At 45.9% G+C, this 21,963-nt stretch overlaps 1 protein-coding gene across 2 annotated transcripts in view; it reads left to right on the forward strand.

Moving 5' to 3' along the window:
• The window catches only part of PDGFRA (platelet derived growth factor receptor alpha), a 124,149-nt gene that overhangs the window by 25,131 nt on the left and 77,055 nt on the right, over window positions 1-21,963 (forward strand). For both annotated transcript variants that reach the window (XM_068103933.2, XM_068103932.2), the window contains exons 2-6: window positions 7,493-7,575; window positions 10,443-10,787; window positions 16,779-17,042; window positions 18,348-18,475; window positions 21,601-21,796. In XM_068103933.2, coding sequence (XP_067960034.2) covers window positions 7,509-7,575; window positions 10,443-10,787; window positions 16,779-17,042; window positions 18,348-18,475; window positions 21,601-21,796 — 1,000 coding nt within the window. In that variant the 5' untranslated portion in view covers window positions 7,493-7,508. The remainder of the gene's footprint in view (window positions 1-7,492; window positions 7,576-10,442; window positions 10,788-16,778; window positions 17,043-18,347; window positions 18,476-21,600; window positions 21,797-21,963) is intronic.

The following is a 21,963-nucleotide window of genomic DNA, read 5'->3' on the forward strand; positions in this document are numbered from 1 at the left end:
TGCGTATGTATGTGTGAGTTTCTATCTGTGTGTGTGTGCGCGTGTGTGCCTGTGTGTGCGTGTTTGTATGTGTGTGTACATGTGTGTGTGTGTGTGTGTGTGTGTGCATGTGTGTGTGTGTGCATGTATGTGTGTATGCATTTGTGTGTATGTATGTGTGAGTTTGTATGTGTGTGTGTGTGTGTGTGTGTGTGTGTGTGTGTGCGTGCCTTTATTGCGTATATATGTGTGAGTTTGTATGTGTGTGTGTGTATGTGTTGTGTGCCTGTGTGTGTATGTGTATGTGTATGTGTGCGTGTGTGCGCGTGTGTTTGTGTCTGTGTATGTGTGTGTGTGTGTCTGTGTGTGTGTGTGTGTGTGTGTGTGTGTGTGTGTGTGTGTGTGTGTGTGTGCACGCAGTATGCATATGTACATATTTTCAATGCCCTCAAGCCAATTATAGTTTATTTAAAATGTATTTACCAGAAATATTCGGAATAATCTTTTGTACATGATGGAAAAACAGGTAACTCTTTGTCTACATATCTCTGTTCGGTTCGTATATGTGTTTTCACATTTAATTTTTGCTCAAATGAAGAACAATGAAGTCAACAACTTGACAAAATGTTGTGTGCATCATATAGTTTAAAAAAGAACTGAATGTTTTATGAAATTTAGAGATGACGTGAAAGTAAACACGTTTGTGCTTTTGTGACGTCCATGCGCTGTCTCCAGCGTGCTGTTCACCCACGAGGCAATTTGTCGAATCGCTGAGTTGGCAGATGTCAGCTTGTACCAGACAAAAAGCGAACGATTGTGCACGCAAAGACTTGCACATACATTTGCATCACGGACCCTATAAATGTTGAGGGATTTGTCAAATACAAAAGAAACAACCAAAAAAAAAAAAACTTTTCTTGGCTGCATCTAAATTAGACATGAGCAAAAGCTATAACACACCTCCAGGTAAAAAGAAACAAACTCTTCCCGCTTCAAATAAATCTATCCTTGTTTGAAGCTTTGAGAAAACAGGACTGTGACATTATCAGCAAAAGTCAAGACCTTTGCATTCTCGAAGGAGAGAGAGAGAGAGCGACAAACGTTTCAAGGAAAGTGACATCTGGTGAGGGTTCTCTTCGTCCATTCCAACCTTGGCAAGCTCAAAGTGCAAGGTAAGTTTCTTACAACTTCGCTTCACCCTCTGTACACCTAGCCAGGGGAACCTGGCGCAACTTCTGTCATAAGCACCTGTGCTGTGGAGTCAACACCCAAAAATATAACCTGGAGTTTTCCTAAAAAAAAAAAATACGATTTTCTTTTTTGATCAACTCGATTTGAATGATTTCGAGATTATTCTAAATAATGGGACATTTTGACACCTGGTTACAGAGCTTCATATCATACAGTTAGAGTGTGGTCGCCATCTTGGCAGCAACTGATTTTTCTCTCGAAGAGAGAGGATCATAGAAGAGCAAGAAATAAACTAAATATTTAAGCAGGTAGCTTCGTGATCAGATATGAAGGATAACCAAGCACCACCACCACAACCACATTAATGGTGCCAATTCTAAGAAACTGTGTGCCCATTAGTACACGAGCTGGTGGATTTATATGAAAGGAAGTGGCGTTCAAAATGTTCTCGGAACGAAATTACACACAATATAGTTCATGAAACACCAACATGTTTTTATTTTTCAATACACCTCGTGGTTCTTTTTGAACACTCCTCGTGGTTTCATCGTACAAGACGTACAAGATGTTACCAAATTTGATTGCAGAATGCTTGGCATAGATTATTCGTTCCATACGCTACACAATACTGCGAGAATTATCAGGATGATTACACATGTGGTATTATTGCAAATATACAAATATATATATACTAGCGGGGTCACCCGTGGGAATCCCACGGGCATGGATGTGTGTGACATTTCGACATATTGAGTTATATGCTGCACATTCATTTTTACAAAATGGTTACTGGCAAGTTATCAGATCCAGAAATGGTGTGAATTTAGTTATTTCACATAATATGTGACCCCTCACTCCTCTCCACCTGACACTCTCCTGTCTCCACCTGACACTCTCCTGTCTCCACCTGACACTCTCCTCTCTCCACCTAGCACTCCTCTCCTCTCCAAACCCTCACATCCCTCTCCTTTCCAATCCCTCACCTCTCCAATCCCTCACACTCCTCTCCTCTGCAATCCTTCACACGCCTCTCCAATCGCGCCTCACACTCCTCTCCAATCGCGCCTCACACTCCTCTCCAATCGCGCCTCACACTCCTCTCCAATCGTGCCTCACACTCCTCTCCAATCGTGCCTCACACTCCCCTCCAATCACTCCTCTCCAATCGTGCCTCACACTCCTCTCCAATCACGCCTCACACTCCTCTCCAATCGTGCCTCACACTCCTCTCCAATCGCGCCTCACACTCCTCTCCAATCGCGCCTCACTCGCCTCTCCAATCGGCTTTCCCCGTCTCGTTTCTCTCCTTTTTCTCCCGTCTCGTTCTTTTTCTTGCTCCAAATCGGCCCGTCGGAATCGGAAATCGGCCCGTCTCGCCCGTCGGCCCGTCGGAATCGGAAATCGGCCCGTCTTGCTTTTGTGCTTGTGCGTAAATAAATTGTGTTCATGACACCATTTCTGGTGTTGGGCTAGCGGCTAGGGTGCCGGCTTAGGATCCTGGGTTCGAATCTCGGTCGATCGCCGAATTAATGCCAGGGGGGTTGACTCAGCCTGTCATCCTTCCGAGGTCGGCTAATTGAGTACCAGTTCACTGGTAATTCCCTGTTTGTCGTTGAAGGCGGCAAAAAGGGTTGGCGTCAGGAAGGGCATCCGGCCGTAAAACATTGCTTCAAAAAGGGGACAAAAAAACAACAACTACCACGGTCCCCGAAAAGGCCAACCCCCGCTTTGCGGGGAAAAATGGCCTCTAAACGGTGGTTTTTACACCATTTCTGGATCTGATGACTTGCCAGTAACCATTTTGTAAAAATGAATGTGCAGCATCTAACTCAATATGTCGAAATGTCACACACATCCATGCCCGTGGGATTCCCACGGGTGACCCCGCAAGTTTGCATTGACGTTCGTCGATGGACTCGTTCGCCCGTCTCATTCGTTTTCTTGCTGCATCCTGTTCAAGTCTGCGTTCTTCATCGATCGTCTCATTCATTTTGGAAATAGAAGTTTCCACGCAGCGCATGAATTGTCACGATCCTCAAGAGGAATTTGTCTCGTAATCATCAAATGATAAATGGCAAGTAAATTATATTGTGGAAAATTAAAGATTTCAAATAAACCTATTTAAAGTGTATTCGCACATAACTAATTTTAAAAAACGAAGAAATATCTCTCGGTAATTTCCTGAAACATATTTTACTTCCGGCTAATAATGTTGAATTAAATAAAAACGAAGAAATATATGTCGGCATCATTGTTGACGTTTTTGTGACGACTGTCATCAAACGAAAAAGTAATATATCTTAACGGAAAAGCAAAAGCGAATTTTTAATATATATCGACACGTTGCCGTCGGTGTCATGTTGGGCGGTGTATGATACACCATGACGCGATTTTAAAAAATATATCTCTGCATTTTCCCGCGTGTGTGGAATGTTCTCAATTATTGCTGACACCGAGTCCAAAACCATCGATAAAAATGAAATCATATGGTGAGTTAGATTGGAGATAAAGGCGTGAGAGAGACTCAATGGCCTTGAAGTTGAAGTTACAGGCGTTTGAGAATTCATTTCGTTCTATAAACGGCAACTTTCATTGGATTTCCTTCCCGTTTTTTTTTCAACCGAGTCGAAAACTATGTTAGCGACTGTGAAAAATGAAATGATATATCGAATTTTTAATATGTATCGACACGTTGCCGTCGGTGTCATGTTAGGCGGTGTATGATACACCATGACGCGATTTAAAAAAATATATCTGCATTTTCCCGCGTGTGTGGAATGTTCTCAATTATTGCTGACACCGACTCTAAAACCATCGATAAAAATGAAATCATATGGTGAGTTAGATTGGAGATAAAGGCGTGAGAGAGACTCAATGGCCTTGAAGTTACAGGCATTTGAGAATTCATTTCGTTCTATAAACGGCAACTTTCATCGGATTTTCTTCTCGTTTTTTTTCAACCGAGTCTAAAACTATGTTAGCGACTGTGAAAAATGAAATGATATATCGAATTTAAAATAGATATCGACACATTGCCGTCGGTGTCATGTTGGGCGGTGTATGATACACCATGACGCGATTTTAAAAAATATATCTCTGCATTTTCCCGCGTGTGTGGAATGTTTGTGGAAAATTAAAGATTTCAAATAAACCTATTTAAAGTGTATGCGCACATAACTAATAAAAAAAACGAAGAAATATCTCTCGGTAATTTCCTGAAACATATTTTACTTCCGGCTAATATGTTGAATGAAATAAAAACGAAGAAATATATGTCGGCATCATTGTTGACGTTTTTGTGACGACTATCATCAAACGAAATAGTAATATATCATAACGGAAAAGCAAAAGCGAATTTTTAATATATATCGACACATTGCCGGCGGTGTCATGTTGGGCGGTGTATGATACACCATGACGCGATTTTAAAATATATATCTCTGCATTTTCCCGCGTGTGTGGATTGTTCTCAATTATTGCTGACACCGAGTCTAAAAGTAAAACCATCGATAAAAATGAAATCATATGGTGAGTTAGATTGGAGATAAAGGCGTGAGAGAGACTCAATGGCCTTGAAGTTACAGGCCTTTGAGAATTCATTTCGTTCTATAAACGGCAACTTTCATCGGATTTTCTTCCCGTTTTTTTTCAACCGAGTCTAAAACTATGTTAGCGACTGTGAAAAATGAAATGATTTATCGAATTTGATTTGAAATAAAACTGGGGGAGAGCAAGACACCACGGGCCTACAAAACAGGACTCAAAGCTATGCGAGTTAATAAAATGGTGGATATTTGTTTATAGCCACTCCCAGAATGGGTGGAGCTATGGGTGGAGCGACTCTGCAAACCGAGTAAGCCACACCCCGGACAGACACCCAACAGATAGACAGACAGACAGACAGAATCATCTACGGCTATTATAATATAGATATATGTGTGTGTGTGTGTGTGTGTGCAATTAATTGTGCATCCAACCAAAAAGTAACTAGATATACTCTGCTAAATTAAGTGATAAACAAGCAAGAGCAGATGTGGTCTCAGGCTACATTTCACGCACTTCTCAGTGAGCATCCTTAGGCCAATAGGCCCCGAGATTCAGTATCTGTCCGCTTTTATTACTGGAGCGACCATTCCTTTCTGGTCACGTGCCGGTGCTCGAGGTCAATTGAGGAGGTTTATTATTATTATTTTGATTTTTTTTTTATCCAAGTAAGATTGACATTGCTGAACTAATAGAGAGTGTAAGCCGTTTCTAAAATGCATCATTTCCTTGGACTGCCAATCATTTTGTCCACCCTAGTCTTTTGGAGTCTTTTCGGCAGACTTCGAAATTTCCTCAAAAGGATTCGCCAGTTGCATGTTTTCCTGTATTTAGTCAATTTCCACTGCGATAATCCACCGCACGTAACCTGGCAGTGAATGATGATGCTGTCCTGACAAGGCTCGAGGTACAAGGATAGTGATCGTGCTTGCAGTACACGACCACTAATTGATATCTATACCTATAAATGGCATAAATCTCTCTCTCTCTCTCTCTGTTTGTATGTATTCTATGCACAGCCACATCTTTTAAGTTACAAACTCCAAACTCGGGGTACAAATACAACTTTGTGTGGGGGCTAATATAGGCTATGTGGCTGCAGCCTCACGCGAGAGGTGTGGGTGGTGGAGGGCATAAATTCTCCATGTAAATGTGTACCGTGTATCGCCACCTCGTGGTGGTGGAGGTGTGGGTGGTGGAGGGCATAAATTCTCCATGTAAATGTGTACCGTGTAGCGCCACCTCGTGGTGGTGGAGGTGTGGGTGGTGGAGGGCATAAATTCTCCATGTAAATGTGTACCGTGTAGCGCCACCTCGTGGTGGTGGAGGTGTGGGTGGTGGAGGGAATAAATTCTCCATGTAAATGTGTACCGTGTAGCGCCACCTCATGGTGGTGGAGGTGTGGGTGATGGAGGGCATAAATTCTCTATGTAAAAGTGTACCGTGTAGCGCCACCTAGTGGTGGTGGAGGAGTGGGTGGTGGAGGGCATAATTCTCTATGTAAATGTGTACCGTGTAGCGCCACCTAGTGGTGGTGGAGGTGTGGGTGGTGGCAGAGAGTATTGCAATTCCTTTTCTTACCTGGGCAATGCTGAGGTTAAAACACTCTTCGCGCGGGTAAATTAATTTTGGCAAACAGGACGACTAATTGGTCCGTCAGCGAAGCGATGGGTCGGCTCCGCTGGTTATCGATCATTTTCAGTATCACGATTAATTCAAAAATACACCTGTGAACGTGATCACTTTTTGGCACCTTTTGGTGTGCATGTGCAACAGCGACTGATCGCGAGCGTCATCATCAATGTTTAATTCCTCCGCCGCGCTTTAGTTTGATTCGCGACCTTGGTCAAACAACCATTGGTTGGCAACCATTGCACAAACTTCATCCTATAAGCTTTCTGAGATGTCTTAAAGTGGCTCATAGGATATATGGGCTTTCAACCTGTGTTACTACATCATAAACCTGGAGTTCAGTCGTGAACACAAACCTGCCAACCCAAAGTTTGCAAAGTTGAACGATGTTAAATCCTGCAGTCTGTAATTCTTGTAGCACATTAAACCCTAAGCAATTCCCCCATATTGTGTATGTGCTGCACTGCCTGTAGCTGAGTAATTCTGTTATGGGCATAAAAGGAAATAGTGGTGTTTGTAAATGTTCAATGACATGATAAATATAATCCATTGCCACAAAATAAATGTTTTCCTTATATCAAGCGAAACTGCAGTTTTGGAAAACATGTGTGTTTTGGTAAACATTTATCAACACACATCTAAATGTTTACCGGAAGTGCAAACTTTGTGATCTGGAGCCATGTTTTTTGGATTTGTTTGCGGTATCGGGTGAACGCAAACTTCGCCGTTGATAGAGCATTTTTGTATCAAAGTATGAACCTGTTTTTGTGGATAAAACTGTTGCATCCAGTGCAACAATTTCGGGACTACACAAGGTAATTTTGACCAGCCGATGTAACAATCACCAGGCTCTAATTAATTGCACTAGATCAAGCAACAATGTGTGCACTCATTCATTCATTGGCTGGTCATACCATGGCTAACTTGGACATAATCCACATCAAGGTATAAAATCAACTTATGGTTAGAACTAGCAGAACCAGTGGCCTGAGAAGTCTAGGAGTAGGGGGCGACGGAGGAAGTGGGGCACACACAGCAACATGATTAATTTAGTTATTTGTGTTCGTGAATGTGAGATATATTTTAATGAACTGTACTGATGCATGTTTGCGTTGTTAAGAAAGTATTGTTTGTGCGCTGAGTGCAGGAGCTCACTGTCGAGGATGGAGACCATGCCGCTGCTATGGATTTGGACTTGCGTCATGGCTGTTTGTTGTAGCATGGATGCAGGTACAAATAATAACCTTTTCCTGCTTATTTCTGCTATTATTTTGCTGTGTGATCCCTGTTTATAGAGTGGTATGGGTAGCCATTGAGATCACAGCATTAGGAATAATCTGCTCGGCATGGTGGGAGTAGGAGTGAAATGGGAGAGGGACTTAGGAGGAAAAGTGTTCGAAGAAAACAAGACCGAAAGTCTAACAGCGGCGTACCCGGGCTTGTTTGATACTATTTTTATTTGTTTTGGTACACAAGACCGAGGCTCATGTAAGAGCTAAGCTAACATTAATCATAAAAAGAAACTGACACATAAAACATAAGATAAAGGGAGCGGGAGACAAGATGGGGAGAGAGAGGGAAGCACACAAGTACAACATTTGAGAGCAGGAACATCGGGAGATCTGTGGGAGGGAGAGGGCTTGGGGGGAGGAGGCACGGGAAGGGGGGGGGGGGCGGGGGTGGGAGAGGTATAAAACACATGTACACTGTTAGGACTTCCAAGAAAGAAGTCGGAATTTCAAAAAAGTGGATCTGGGGTGAATTAACAGGCGTAGAAAAGATCAAGGTTTTAGATGGGGGAAGAGAAGATTCGATTAAATACTTTTGTTGAAGAGGATAGTGTGACCTGGGTGGGGATACCAGTTAGCAAATAAAGTAAGTATTACATGTTTTTTGAAGTGCCATACGTCTCTGAGCTGTTTGTCACCATGGAAGTGAAGATATTACATTGAGACAATGGTTTATTCTATGTTTTGAGTCAACAATGAACCAACCATAGACCGCTTCAATCCACTAACTTTGCAATCACAACAAAGGACTTACAGTTTTACCATAATATTGACTATATTATTATTATTAACGTTGTTATTATTACAAAGACGATGTTACTGTATTATAAACCGATGCAAATTCCTTACTCTCACGATAATTAGTACACCCGCTTCTCATTGTGTCAACAATAAACCAACCATACACCACTTCAATACAGTAAACTTGCAGTGACGAAAACGGGATTTCAGTGTTACGATTATATTTAGTAACTTACTATATTATTAACATTATTATTATTATTACGAAAACATTACCACTGTATTAAGAAACCTGTGCAAATTTGTTCGAAGCGGCCTGAAGGTGAGGCATGAACTATGAAGGCATGAAGCCAAAGGCCTATACGTACTGTGCCGTTTGAAGACCCTAACGCCTATGCTTTCGATATTTGATGGTCATTTCAACAATAGGTTTGTTTGTGTTTCACACTGAAAGAAAAACGTAAAGGTAGAGCATGCAGATTGTGATATATGACAGGTTTGATGATATGTCCGGCTTGAAATGAACAGCATAGAAATCAAAATGGCGGCAGTGTGTGAAGTCAGCCGTCCTCGATCGTCAGAACGATGTCCAATCGACCAGAATCCCGTTCGGATTACAGTCACAGTCACGCGGCCAAAGCTGCGTAAAGGCGCCCTCAAGGCGACTGGGAAATCCAAAGGCGCCCTCCAGGCGACTGGGAAATCACCCCCTCGGATAGGGGCATTTCACGGCTCACAGTCGGCGAACCTCAGGTTTAACTTCAAAATCCGCGTTGCACACACACACACCAGATAAACGTCTGAAAGCGGTGAGAACGGCTGAAGTGAAGCAAAGAAACCTTGCGCGACTCGCAAAGCGCGCAAGTCAAAATGGCCGACGGCCCATTCTCGAGACGTAACGGCCCGACGATGATTCTCTCCTGAATCGATCGCAAAACCTGCCATGCAGGTTAATCTGTCACAGCGATAACCACTCTGTCGCAGGAATCCCTTTCCCGGGAAACCCAAAGTTCCTTGCTCGCCAACGTTCGCTCCGGACCGCAAAGCAACTATGCTTCTTGCCCGACTCCACTCGCTCCGCCTTCTCTTATGACATCACATCACATCACCCCTGTAATGTGACCAGATCCTCAGCTCTGATTGGTGTACGTTTGAGGGGACATAGATACATACATACGGACAAACAAACACTGTTCGATATGGATTTGCCCTTTGGGCTACGCTGTAAAAAGCTCGTGTAAGATCCACATTTGCAAAAACTCACAAACATGAGTTATCCATGCTCGGAAGAATGACGGAATGGACGCCTTATTTAATGTGCACCATAACATTCCTACTGGACATAATTGAAGAACCCTTCCTTTACAGCAATCTAACACTCATAGGGTAGCCTAGCACATCAAATATTCTACATAGAACAAGAACATTGAAGGCTCATTCCAACTGGCATAAATATTACGCTCTTCCTATAAAAGCGACTCGTTTCATGGCAATTCGCGATTTCAAAATGGCACAATTTTCGTTCTGAGAGTGTGGATCATCCTCTATTAAATTATCTTCGAAGCCACAGTCTTTCTCATTACCAGAGAGAAGTCGAATTGCCAACTTTTGTGTCACATGTAGTTGGCCAAGTGAAACTAAATGCGTATCAAAAGTACAGAGTTTTTTTCCGAACGAACCGGGATGCGGAGGAATATGCTATGGTTTGGAGAAAGTTCTTCCTCTGGAGGAAAATTGGGCTTTGCCCATGATTTTGCAGCGCTAGCCACAGGAATGCGCAGGATTGCTCCCGTGAGTGTGCAATAGTCCCAAGAATTTGAAGCTATAACGCAGCAATGCCACTTAGGCGAGTGGGTATTTGCTTAAGAGTTATGGGTGTACTTTTACATGAATTACAAGAACATTAAGAGACAATGGACAAATAAACATGATATCTGTGCTTTGAACTTGCGATGACAGCATCATGAGCTATGTGCTCACTTGGGAACACCGCACAGGCCAACCCTAATCTATCAAATGTTGCTCCTCACCCATCCTTTTGCTTCCAAACCCTTGTCGTGGCTTTAGGCACATTCTTTGAAATGGGTGAACCGCTTTCTCAATACCCAGAATTGGACTTCCAAGGGACGGCGGTGGTTCTGAAACTTGGAGACTACTTCACGGTACGCTGCATGGGAGATGATCCGTTGTCATGGACAAGTTCCAGCTCAATGAGTCTGAACATCTCAACCAGGAACCAGAGTCTTGATAAGGGGTCAGGCTCAAACTATGTAAGCACACTGACAATCAGTGATGCTGAACAAGGACATGCTGGTGTGTACATGTGTTACTATGAGCATGAAGACCATGAGTATTATGACATTGGAGACATGGATGAAGTTATGGGAGCCAAACTTCATATTTATGTTCCAGGTTAGTCTTGTTTGTGGTTTGTGAGTTGTTTATTTTAAATTCTTTTTAGAATTCTTTTTTTTTTCAATTGTTAATTTAAAAAAAAACATTGAATTGTAATTCTTTATTTAAAGTTACACTTTTACATATTTTGGGTGGAGTAATAACAGCTTACAGTTCATAAACTCCAGCCATTAACTTTGGTATTCAAAAATGAATTTCAGGTATTTAAACATTTTAACGAAGCAAGACTCAATAACGTTCCCATTTGAAATGAATATTTTTGCATTTTAAGATTTTCTATTTAATATACACCTCGATGTCATGCTTAAATTTATAACCATAAATGTATAAATTTATAATTTATACCTACTTTTTATTTTCTGAATATATTGTATCTTCTTCTTCTTCTTCCTCTTCCTGTCCGTGCTTATTTGTATTCGTTACCGTTATAAACATCAGAATCAGTGTGCTCGTGCCGTGGTTACAAAGCTGGAGTTGGGTCACCATAATTGGAAAGTCCATCTGAATGGAAACGGATTCTTCCAAATGTTTATGGCTAGAATGTGGTCCAGACAATGATTCAGGCTGGCAGTTTATGGCAACTTGACGCGTGAACTCGATTGTGGCCTCCATGACCCTGAGTAGTTTACGTGGGGTCTTACTATTTGGGCAAGATTCCTGGATATGAAAAGATTCCTGGATATGATATGAAAGAAGGAAAAAGAAGTAAGTTTTTAATCTGCGCTGATTAAATAATGACAAGTTTTGCAACAAGTTGAAATGTTCCATCGTTTCTAGACATACAAGTATTATTTACATATACCAATATGGCAGGATTTTGACCCTCCACCTCTTCCCCCACTTTACTATACTTACCATGTCACACGTGACATCCATGCTCCCTCTCCCACAATATGAATATACATTTTCATTAAATATTGGTAGGGAAACCTCTACAATTATTAATGCCAAGGCAATGAAGACCCTGCATCTCATGACAGGGTGAAGTCCTCTCTCAATTATTACCACCAGCAACGGTACCCGCCCTACGGGTGGGGCTTCAATTGGGAAGCCCAAATGAAAAGGCAAAATATCAGAAATTGAGGGCTTTTTTTATTTTAAACGATTCATATAAACATCCGTTAAATCATATCACACGCAAATCATCAAAATCTAAACAGTGTTTGTAGAATTTCAATAAAAGCCATCATCACTGTTCATATCGGTAAATATTATTCCATCGTGTTTGGAAAAAACTGCAAAATTGCAAAATTGGAAAAATTGGGGAAAATTGAAAAACAATATAGTGTGGCGGACACGAAAGCCCACTGGCGTGGTGACATCATTCCGCGCACCAAGTGGGCGGCGGCCACGCCCGAGGGGTAGGCGTGGCCTGAGGATACACACGGGGCGCGCAGCCCGGAGCACGCTAGTGTTACAGTGAGCTCCTGAAATAAAGACGCTTATAAGTTACCGCTTGTCCGCTTCCTCCTTGCTTGCAAGCAGCGCGCGTAACGCCGCGCTTTACTGGTGACCCTCGACGTTGGATCTGCCGGAGCGATCCTTCCACACACGACGCCATTGCCATGGCCAACTTCATCAAACTTCCCGAATTTTGGGAGGCCCAGGCCGAAGTCTGGTTCGTCCAAGCCGAAGCCCAATTTCAGCTTCGGCGCCTCACCGGCGACGACACACGCTAGTGCCACGTCGTCGCCTCCCTCGGGCCCGGCACGGCCGCTCAAGTTGTGTCCGTCCTTCGCCACCCACCGGACGGCCACAAGTACGAGGCACGCAAGCGGCTACTCCTAGCCACGTTCGGCCTCACGGAGGACGCACGGGCCGACCGCCTCCTGGATCTCCCTGAGCTCGGCGACACGCGCCCGTCGGTCCGAATGGACCATATGCTGTCACTGTTGGGTGACGAAGCCCCCGGTTCTCTATTCCGGGCGCTTTTCCATCGCCAACTTCCAGCGCAGGTTCGCCTCGCGTTGGCCGGGACCGTGCTAACGGAACCCCGAGCATTGGCAGCCGAGGCGGACAGGTACTTTGCGGCCGTCACGGACCTCGAGGCTGATGCTGCTGATGATGCTGATCCACAGCATCAGCTTACACAGCTTACGCAGCATGCTGATACGCACCTCGTGACCGCCGCCACAACCCGCCCACCGGCGCGGTGAAAACCGCCACCGTGGGGAAACCCACCAACTCCACCGGCCTGGCGGAGCCAGCCGCGCTCCTCCAGCTCCACCACCTGGTGCTGGTTCCACGCCAAGTTCGGCCACGAGGCTCGGCAGTGTCATCCGCCATGCTCCTTCAACAGGTCGGGAAACGCCCGGGCCGGCGCTCAATAGTGGCGATGAGCGCCGGCCGTTCGAGCAGCCTGCTGTTCATAACGGACACCTTATCCGGGCGCCGTTACCTGTGCGACACGGGAGCGCAGGTGAGTGTCGTTCCCGCCGGTACGTCAGACAAGCACGCCGCGGGGGGGGGGGGGGGGGGGCCCGCGCTGCTTGCCGCGAACGGGACGCCCATCCGTACGTACGGAAAACGCTGCCTCCCTCTGCGGTTCGGAGGGCAGGTTTTCCGATGGACGTTTGTCACCGCCGACGTGCCCATGGCACTGCTTGGCGCGGACTTCCTGTGCGCTAATGGGCTCCTGGTCGACGTAAAGCGCAGACGTCTTGTCCAGGCCGAGACGTTCAGCTCGCTCGCTTGTGCGCTGCCCAGCTTGTCGAGCAGCTCAACGAGCGGCTCGCCGAGCGGCTTGCCAAGCGGCTTGCCGAACGGTTCGGTTCCGGCCACGTTTATCTGTACGCTTCCGGCAGCGGATGCATTCACCCGCCTCCTCGCCGTCTTCCCGGCCCTCACGCGGCCCATCTTCTCGGCGGGGGCCGTCAAGCACGGGGTGGCCCATCACATCCCCACCGTCGGGCCACCGGTCTACGCCCGGGCACGCCGCCTCGAGCCGACAAAGCTGGCGGTGGCAAAAGCGGGGTTCGCTACCCTGGAGCGACTCGGCATCGTTCGGCGCTCGGAGAGTGCTTGGGCGTCGCCGCTGCACATCGTGCCGAAGCCTGGCGGGGGATGGCGACCGTGCGGGGACTATCGCCGTCTCAATGACGCCACCACTCCCGACCGCTACCCCGTCCCCCACATTCAGGACTTTTCCGCCCGTTTGGCGGGCATGTCCTTCTTCTCAAAGGTGGACCTCATACGCGGCTACCATCAGGTCCCCGTCAGGCCGGAGGACGTCCCGAAGACGGCGGTCATCATGCCATTCGGACTCTTCGAGTTCCTGCGGATGCCCTTCGGTCTGAAGAATGCGGCTCAGGCGTTCCAGCGACTGATGGACAGCATCCTGCGCGACTTGGATTTTGTCTACGTCTACCTGGACGATATCCTCGTCGCCAGCGCGTCCCGCGAAGAGCACCTACGCCACCTCCGCACGCTCTTCGAACGCCTGGGCCAGCATGGCCTCATTGTGAACCCCGCAAAGTGCCGGTTCGGCGTCGCCGTAATCGATTTTCTGGGGCACCGTGTCACCAGGCATGGAGCCGTCCCCCTGCCGGCCAGGGTGGAGGCAGTGAAGGGGTTTCCGCGCCCCCGCACGATCAGAGGGCTGCAGGAGTTCCTGGGCATGGTGAACTTTTACCATCGGTTCCTGCCCTGTATCGCCCAGCTCCTGCGCCCCCTGCACGAAGCTCTCCGAGGTAAGCCGGGCAAAGGCGACGTTACCTGGACCGAGCAGATGGACACGGCGTTCACGGGCGCGAAGCTCGCCTTGGCTAACGCCACCATGCTCGCGCACCCGGCGCCCGATGCACCAATCGCCCTCACCACCGACGCCTCGGACTACGCAGTGGGCGCGGTGCACGAGCAATGGGTGCGTGGAGCTTGGCAACCGCTGGCGTTCTTTAGCCGGCAGCTTCGCCCGCCCGAACGCCGTTACAGTACCTTCGACCGCGAGTTGCTCGGGCTTCACTTGGCGGTCAGGCACTTCCGCCATCTGCTCGAGGGCCGTGCGTTCACGGCCTTTGTCGACCACAAGCCGCTGATCTTCGCGATGGGCAAGGTCACCGAGCCATGGTCGGCCCGGCAGCAGCGTCACCTCTCGGCCGTGTCCGAGTACACGATGGACATCCGGCACGTCGTGGGGAAGGACAACCCGGTGGCGGATTGCCTTTCCCGGGCCGTCGCCCACGCAGTCCACCTCGGCATCGACTATGCCCGGATGGCAGCGGACCAGGCCGCTGACCCCGACGTCCAGGCCTTGCGGACCGCCATCACGGGCCTCCGCGTCACCGAGGTGCCATTCGACGGCACGGGCGCGGCCCTCTTGTGCGACGTCTCCCTCGGGCGGCCTCACCCCATCGTGCCCGCGGGCTGGCAGCGCCAGGTGTTTGACGCCATCCACGGCCTGTCCCACCCGGGCGCGAGGGCCTCCCAAAGGTTGATCGCCGACAAGTTCATCTGGCATGGCCTCCGGAAGGCCGTCCGTGGCTGGGCCAGGACGTGCCTCGCGTGCCAGCGCGCCAAGGTGCACCGGCACACCCAGGCCCTGTTGGCCCCATTCACGGTGCCGGAACGCCGGTTTGACCACGTCCACGTGGACCTGGTGGGACCTCTGCCCCCCTCGCGGGGTTTCACCCACGTCCTCACCATGGTGGACCGCACCACCCGGTGGCCGGAGGCCGTGCCCTTGGCGTCGACGACGGAGGCGGTTGTCGCACAGGCTTTCATCGCCACCTGGGTCGCCCGGTTCGGCGCCCCCTCAGACATCTCGTCCGACCGCGGCCCCCAGTTCACCTCGGAGCTCTGGGGGGTGGTCGCGCAGGGGCTCGGGGTCCGGCTGCACCGAACCACGGCCTACCACCCCCAGGCTAACGGCCTGTGTGAGCGATTTCACCGCTCATTGAAGGCCGCGGTCCGGGCCACCCTCCGCGACGGCGGCTGGGTCGACAGGCTCCCCTGGGTCCTGCTGGGCCTCCGGACGGCGCCCAAGGAGGACCTGCGCGCATCCGCGGCGGAGTTGGTCTTCGGGCAACCGCTGCAGGTGCCGGGCGAGTTCCTCCCCGACTCCACGGCACCATGGTCCGCGGCACAGCAGCGCTCCGCTCTGCAAGAGACCGCCCAGAGGTTCGCCCCGGTGCCAATGGCATGCCACGGGCACCCACCGACGCACGTCGCCCCGGAGCTTCGCACGGCGGAGTACGTCTTTGTCCGCCACGATGCCCACCGGATACCACTGCGGCCCCCGTACGACGGGCCTTTCCGCGTGCTGGAGACCGGGGCGAAGCACTTCACCCTGGACATCGGCGGTACTCCTGACCGTGTTTCTGTAGACCGCCTCAAGCCGGCCCACCTCGACGTGGACCATCCGCCGCCAGTGGCCCGACCCCCGCGTCGGGGCCGCCCCCCTGTGGGTGGACCCCCGGCACCGCCCAGCCCCGCCGCCCCCCGGTCCTGCACCCATCCCAGGGGCAGCCAGGGGCATCCCACCTGGCATCCCTGCACCCCAGATGCCGCCGATCGCCAGGGGGCGCTTCGGCCGGGTCATCCGTCTGCCCCGCAAACTGGCCCTCCAGGTGCGCGGGAATTCTGGGGGGGCACGTGTGGCGGACACGAAAGCCCACTGGCGTGGTGACATCATTCCGCGCACCAAGTGGGCGGCGGCCACGCCCGAGGGGTAGGCGTGGCCTGAGGATATACACGGGGCGCGCAGCCCGGAGCGCGCTAGTGTTACAGTGAGCTCCTGAAATAAAGACGCTTATAAGTTACCGCTTGTCCGCTTCCTCCTTGCTCGCAAGCAGCGCGCGTAACGCCGCGCTTTAATAGCCTATTTTACTCCAGGAGGTCCCAGTATTACCCAACCAAAATTTCGTTGCGATCGAAAGATAGGATTTTCGTATCTCTCAACGGAGAGAGATATGATTGACGGTTTATCAATGCATTTGATTGTGACTTCTAACCTTTGTTTTGCACTTTTTTTCTCCCGGGACGTCTTTGCAGATCCAGAAAAGCTGTTCGTTGCTATAAGCCCACTTGATTACGTGATCCCGGTACATGAGGGTGAATTAATCGATTTTCCATGTTACTCCAGCGATCCCAAAGCTAACGTTTCATTAATGAGCTACGATGGAAACATCCTCAAGTCCACATACTTACCTCTGGAAGGTATAAATGCATTTGTCAATGGAGGGACATATTATTGTCATGCCCAGCTGGGCCAAAGGACTGAAGATACAGATGACTTCAATGTAATTGAGATTTCTGGTAAGTTCAACAATTTTTTGCAACAATTTGCTAATTTATGTGTCAACTTGCTACGAGCCAAAAAAAAGTTTCATTTTAGGTTGACACTAGGAGAAATTTGGTAATTATACGTCATGCATCTATATAATTAGATACAATGTTTGTATACCAGTTTTGCATTTACTCCCAAATCACTAATCACAGAAAGTTGAAAATGGTGCCAAATCAATCACCAAGGACATGGGTAGTGCAGGGTCAAAAAGCAATGATTTGGATAAAAACATTTCATTATACCCATCCCTTGATTTATGTACTTTCTTGTAATGGGTATGTACGTTCATTTACGGAATAGGTATGTACGTTCTTGAAAAGTTGTACATAAAGTCAAATTCCATATATTGAACCTTGTTTACCCATTGACTTGCATTATATAATTGGAGATGTGTTCCACGACTTGGAGCATTGTCATATGCATGCTAGGACAAAAGACAGACCATATATTGTTCAATTCAACCCTCCTAATTTAAAAAAATATAATTTAGAGATTCAAAAGTCTGTAAAAAGTGAATTTAACAATGTATGACGAATTTCTTCCCTAATTTATACGTTTTAGAGCAATTCAATATATTGAGTCACCGTATATCAAGGGATGTATCGATAAATGGCCAGACAAGGCATGTGTACACAATTTTTTAATGAGTATGAAATATTTATTTATCCACCAAGATTGACAATATATATATATATATATATATATATATATATATATATATATATATATATATATATATATATATATTGTATACCTATATAGTAAGATTCCATTCTTTGTGTCAGTTGAAAATGATACCATATTAATTGATTGCATTGATTTACAGTAAGTGCATGGTCCAAAAAATTTTGACAAGAATATTTTGATTATTCACAAAGATAAATGCCCAGACAAAGCAATCTTGGCCATAAGTCACGGTTCGCTGCTGATTGTGCAAGACTTAGTGCACTGTGATTGTCTCCAATGCAAGTGACGTCAATACACCATTACTGTACCTGTTTCCCCACTCTTAACATTCCAAAAAAAAATAAAAAATTAGAGCAACAAACAACGCAACAAAAAGTGGGCCTGGAGTCTGTGGGATTGCTTGTACTTTCAGGAATTTTCAATTTTGGAGCTTTATTATTGATGTTACATGTGGTGCAGTCAGTAATCAATCAGAATACAGCATTGTTCACCAATAATACCTGCACAATACGACTTATGCTAAAGTGTAAATGCAAATTTGTTTCTAATGCAAGAAACAAGTGACCTTGTCCTTCTCTTTGTCATAGTGGGCAGATTGAACCCTGTTGTGAAGGCCTCAAGTCATAAACTGCTGCAGGGGGACTCTTTGAACCTTACCTGCACAGTCCGTGGGAATGGCATCGTAATGTTCAGCTGGTCGTATCCTGCAGAGAAAGTAAGTAAAATAAAAGAAAGCCATGTCACATGGAATGAATCATTACTCGTTCACAACCGACTTCGATATTTTACACACAAAGTTAACTTTCCTGGTTTGTTTGCAATATCTCTGGTTTGTTTGGTTGTCCCTTAGTACATTAACATTCCACTGTTATCTCGTGGTTATTTTGGGGACACTAGCAATAGGGTATTGCAATTTGCACCAGATAAATGGGTCTTGCTTCGATCTTGTGCCTGCTGCCAGTTTTTGTGTATATTATGTTGAATAAAGCTAACACCAAGTGACTGACATTTTAGGATATTTTTGAATACAGAATCTGGGCTCATGGAAAAAAACAAGGTGGCATAGGGGGAAAAAGGCAAGAGCAGTTGATGAGCTCAATTAAAATCTCTGCCAGGTTGAACATCCCACTGATAGGTACTGGATCTGGATTTGGACCTGAACCAAAATCGAATCGGTTTCTTCTTGTCACCTTTCCAACTTGTCCACCAAATTTTATCATAACTCGTCCACAAATTTTTGAAATATCATGCTTCATATCGTTTTTTGGCCCCATCTCTCAATGGTGAAGAATCATTTAAAAAAAAATCTGATTCGAAAAGGATAGGATCCAGATTCGAATCTTCACCAAAATTGAATCAATTCTTCTAGGTCACAAACACAACCTGTACACCAAATTTCGGCCCAATCCATCCACAACTGTTTGAGATATCCTGTTCACAAACAGACAGACAGACAGACAAACAAGAAAGGACATCAGGCGGTAGCCTGACAGGTATGACGAAAATCGAGAGAATCAATAAATTGATTGATTAATAGGATTGTTCATTTTAACAATGAGAACGAGTGCTAATTTTAATTGTGTAATTAAAATAAATAAATAATAACCATAAAGTAATTAATTTGTTAATCAATTGGCTGATAGCATACCTAAACCACCACTGTTTCATCCGAATCTGTAACTTTTTGGAAATTAATTAATTAATCTAAAAATTAAACAATTAATCAATAAATTGATTAATCAATTAATTACAAATACCCTTTACAGCCAAATCACTTGGTCATTGTCATGTCCAAATATTAGCTTCCTCGCTCAAAAGTTGCCTGAGATATTGCCCAGATGAGAGAGAAAATAAATAAGTACTTAATAAATCAATAATAAGGAAGTAATTAATCAATTAATCAATCAATTAATTGATTAATCATAAAATAAAAATATATAGTTTTTGCCAAAGTACTTGCTCACTATTGTGCCCAAATTTTAGCTTCCTCGCTCAAAGGATGGCTGAGATATCGCCCGGACAAACGCGAAAACCTTGACCTTTGACCTTGACCTTTCACCTACATAGTCAACAAACATTGACAGCCTCACTTTTGTCCTTTGGAATCCTCTGGTAAAATTTGACAAAGATAACTGAAAGCGTTGGCGAGTTATCGCACTCACAGACAAACAAACAAACGGAACAGACTGACATATGACATAACAAACAAACAGACAAACATACAGGTGTGAAACTCAAACTCAACTCAACGCGAATTTCAAAACAAGAATATTTTTTAGAAGAATGAGTTCCCTTTCAAGGAGGAACTTCAACACAGGAGGCCATTAGTTCCATCAAAGCCTGCACTATGATTGCCAACCTATTGTTGTTTTTAAATTTTAAAATGCTCAACTTGAAGTTTATTTTAAATTATCCTCCATATGAAACTTTATTTCAGATAACACACCTTATCTTCTGATGTCCACCATCAGATGATCAATCTAGCTCCTCCTCTTTCACATTGTCATCGGAATCTAATCGATAATAGTAATATATAGTCGACTGACCTGATAGCCGAGGCTCAAGAGGTACACACACTCGTCTCGGAACCGTCTTGCCTGGGTTTGAATCCCGACCCAGCTAGAAGCTCTCATCCTGGTGTTTTGCAAACATGGCGATTCATCATTGTGTGTCATCCCTCGGCATCCTACGTGCCACCATTACTTGGTAGCCATTAAAGATCCCACAGCATCCTTCACAAAGAGGAGGTGAGTTATCACTGGCACCCTGACCAAATTACAAATTCCTCATCTAGCATACAGGGGGCCATGTATCAGCTGCGTGGGTGCACTCCCAGCGAATGATGCCACCCACAGCCATGCGCTAGATAAGAAAGAAAAAGAAGAAGCAGCCAGTCTGTTGGCCTGTTTAACGTTCTCATCTGAACCAATGGCTCGTGATGCCTGGAATTTCGGTTCAATTCCCACATACTACAGTCAACCCTCATTAATCCGACCCCGTTTAATCCAGAAATCTCGCTATCCGACCAAAACATCCAGGAACAGATTTCCGCCATTCATTTTATCCTTCTGATCCGCAAAATCGTTTATCCGACAATCTCGCTAATCCGACATTAAGTGCTGGAAACAAAGTAGTCCGGATGAATGAGGATTTGACTGTATATGTATTTGCCCATTGTCTCATAATCTACCATTGAAAACAAAATGTCAGTTTACATGTTTGTGTGTTTGTACAGATGTCTGTCCCCCTTCATAATGGTAGGTTTTAAAGGCCAATCTTTTGACACGGATGTGTATTCACTATGGTCTATTTTTGAGGATAAAACCAACTCAAAAAACATATTCCATAAAAGAGTAATTATGTATTTTTTCTTGGAATGGTAGACGGTGGCTAACAAACCAAGCCTTAAGGGCGGTATACAGAAGTGTTAAAAAAAAAAATATAGAAACAATGCAACATGAGGTGAAATTCTCTGTACGTGATGTGCAACGTATGCAGAGTACAACGAGTGTTCATCTCCATCCATAGGATGTCTAATAAATAAAAAAGATGTTCACACACACACACACACACACAACACTAGGCCGAGACTTCAGACTTTGGCAATCTCACGAGGCTGCACCATTGAATAAACTGTTCCAACCCGTCATTTTTGACATCTTTTTACTAGTATCTTAATAATACATTACCATTTCTTTATTCCACATGTGAGATCTATACACAGGTTCATGCATGAGCCTTAGAGCGTCGTAAAACAAAACCCAATGATAAAATTGCAAGTCAAGTTGATGTGTAATTTTGTACATCATGGTTTTTTTTTTTGTATGTGTCTGTATACAGATCTTGGATGATGAAATTCACTCTGGCTCTGTAAAAAAGGCCATTCTAGAGCAGTTGGATAATGATGGCAAAAACGAGGTCACCAGCATACTCATGTTTAACTCAGCGAAAGTGAAGGACAGTGGTCGCTACATTTGCACTGTGGAAAACTCCCAGGGGGCCATTAGTCAAGACAGCACAAATGTACAAGTTTTTGGTATGCCACACAGTTGTGTTTTGTTGCAGTTCTTGTAATGTTGTGTTTGCAGTTCTTGTAACTTGTTGTGTTGACAAAAACTATGCTAATTTATCGCATGAATTTTTGCTGCTAGATTATATTGGAGTCCTGCCAGTGCCCAAAGTATCCTCTTATTCTTCCTAAGA

The sequence above is a fragment of the Myxine glutinosa genome, chromosome 4 (assembly GCF_964187855.1).
Source record: "Myxine glutinosa chromosome 4, kmMyxGlut1.1, whole genome shotgun sequence".
NCBI classification, from domain to species: domain Eukaryota; kingdom Metazoa; phylum Chordata; class Myxini; order Myxiniformes; family Myxinidae; genus Myxine; species Myxine glutinosa.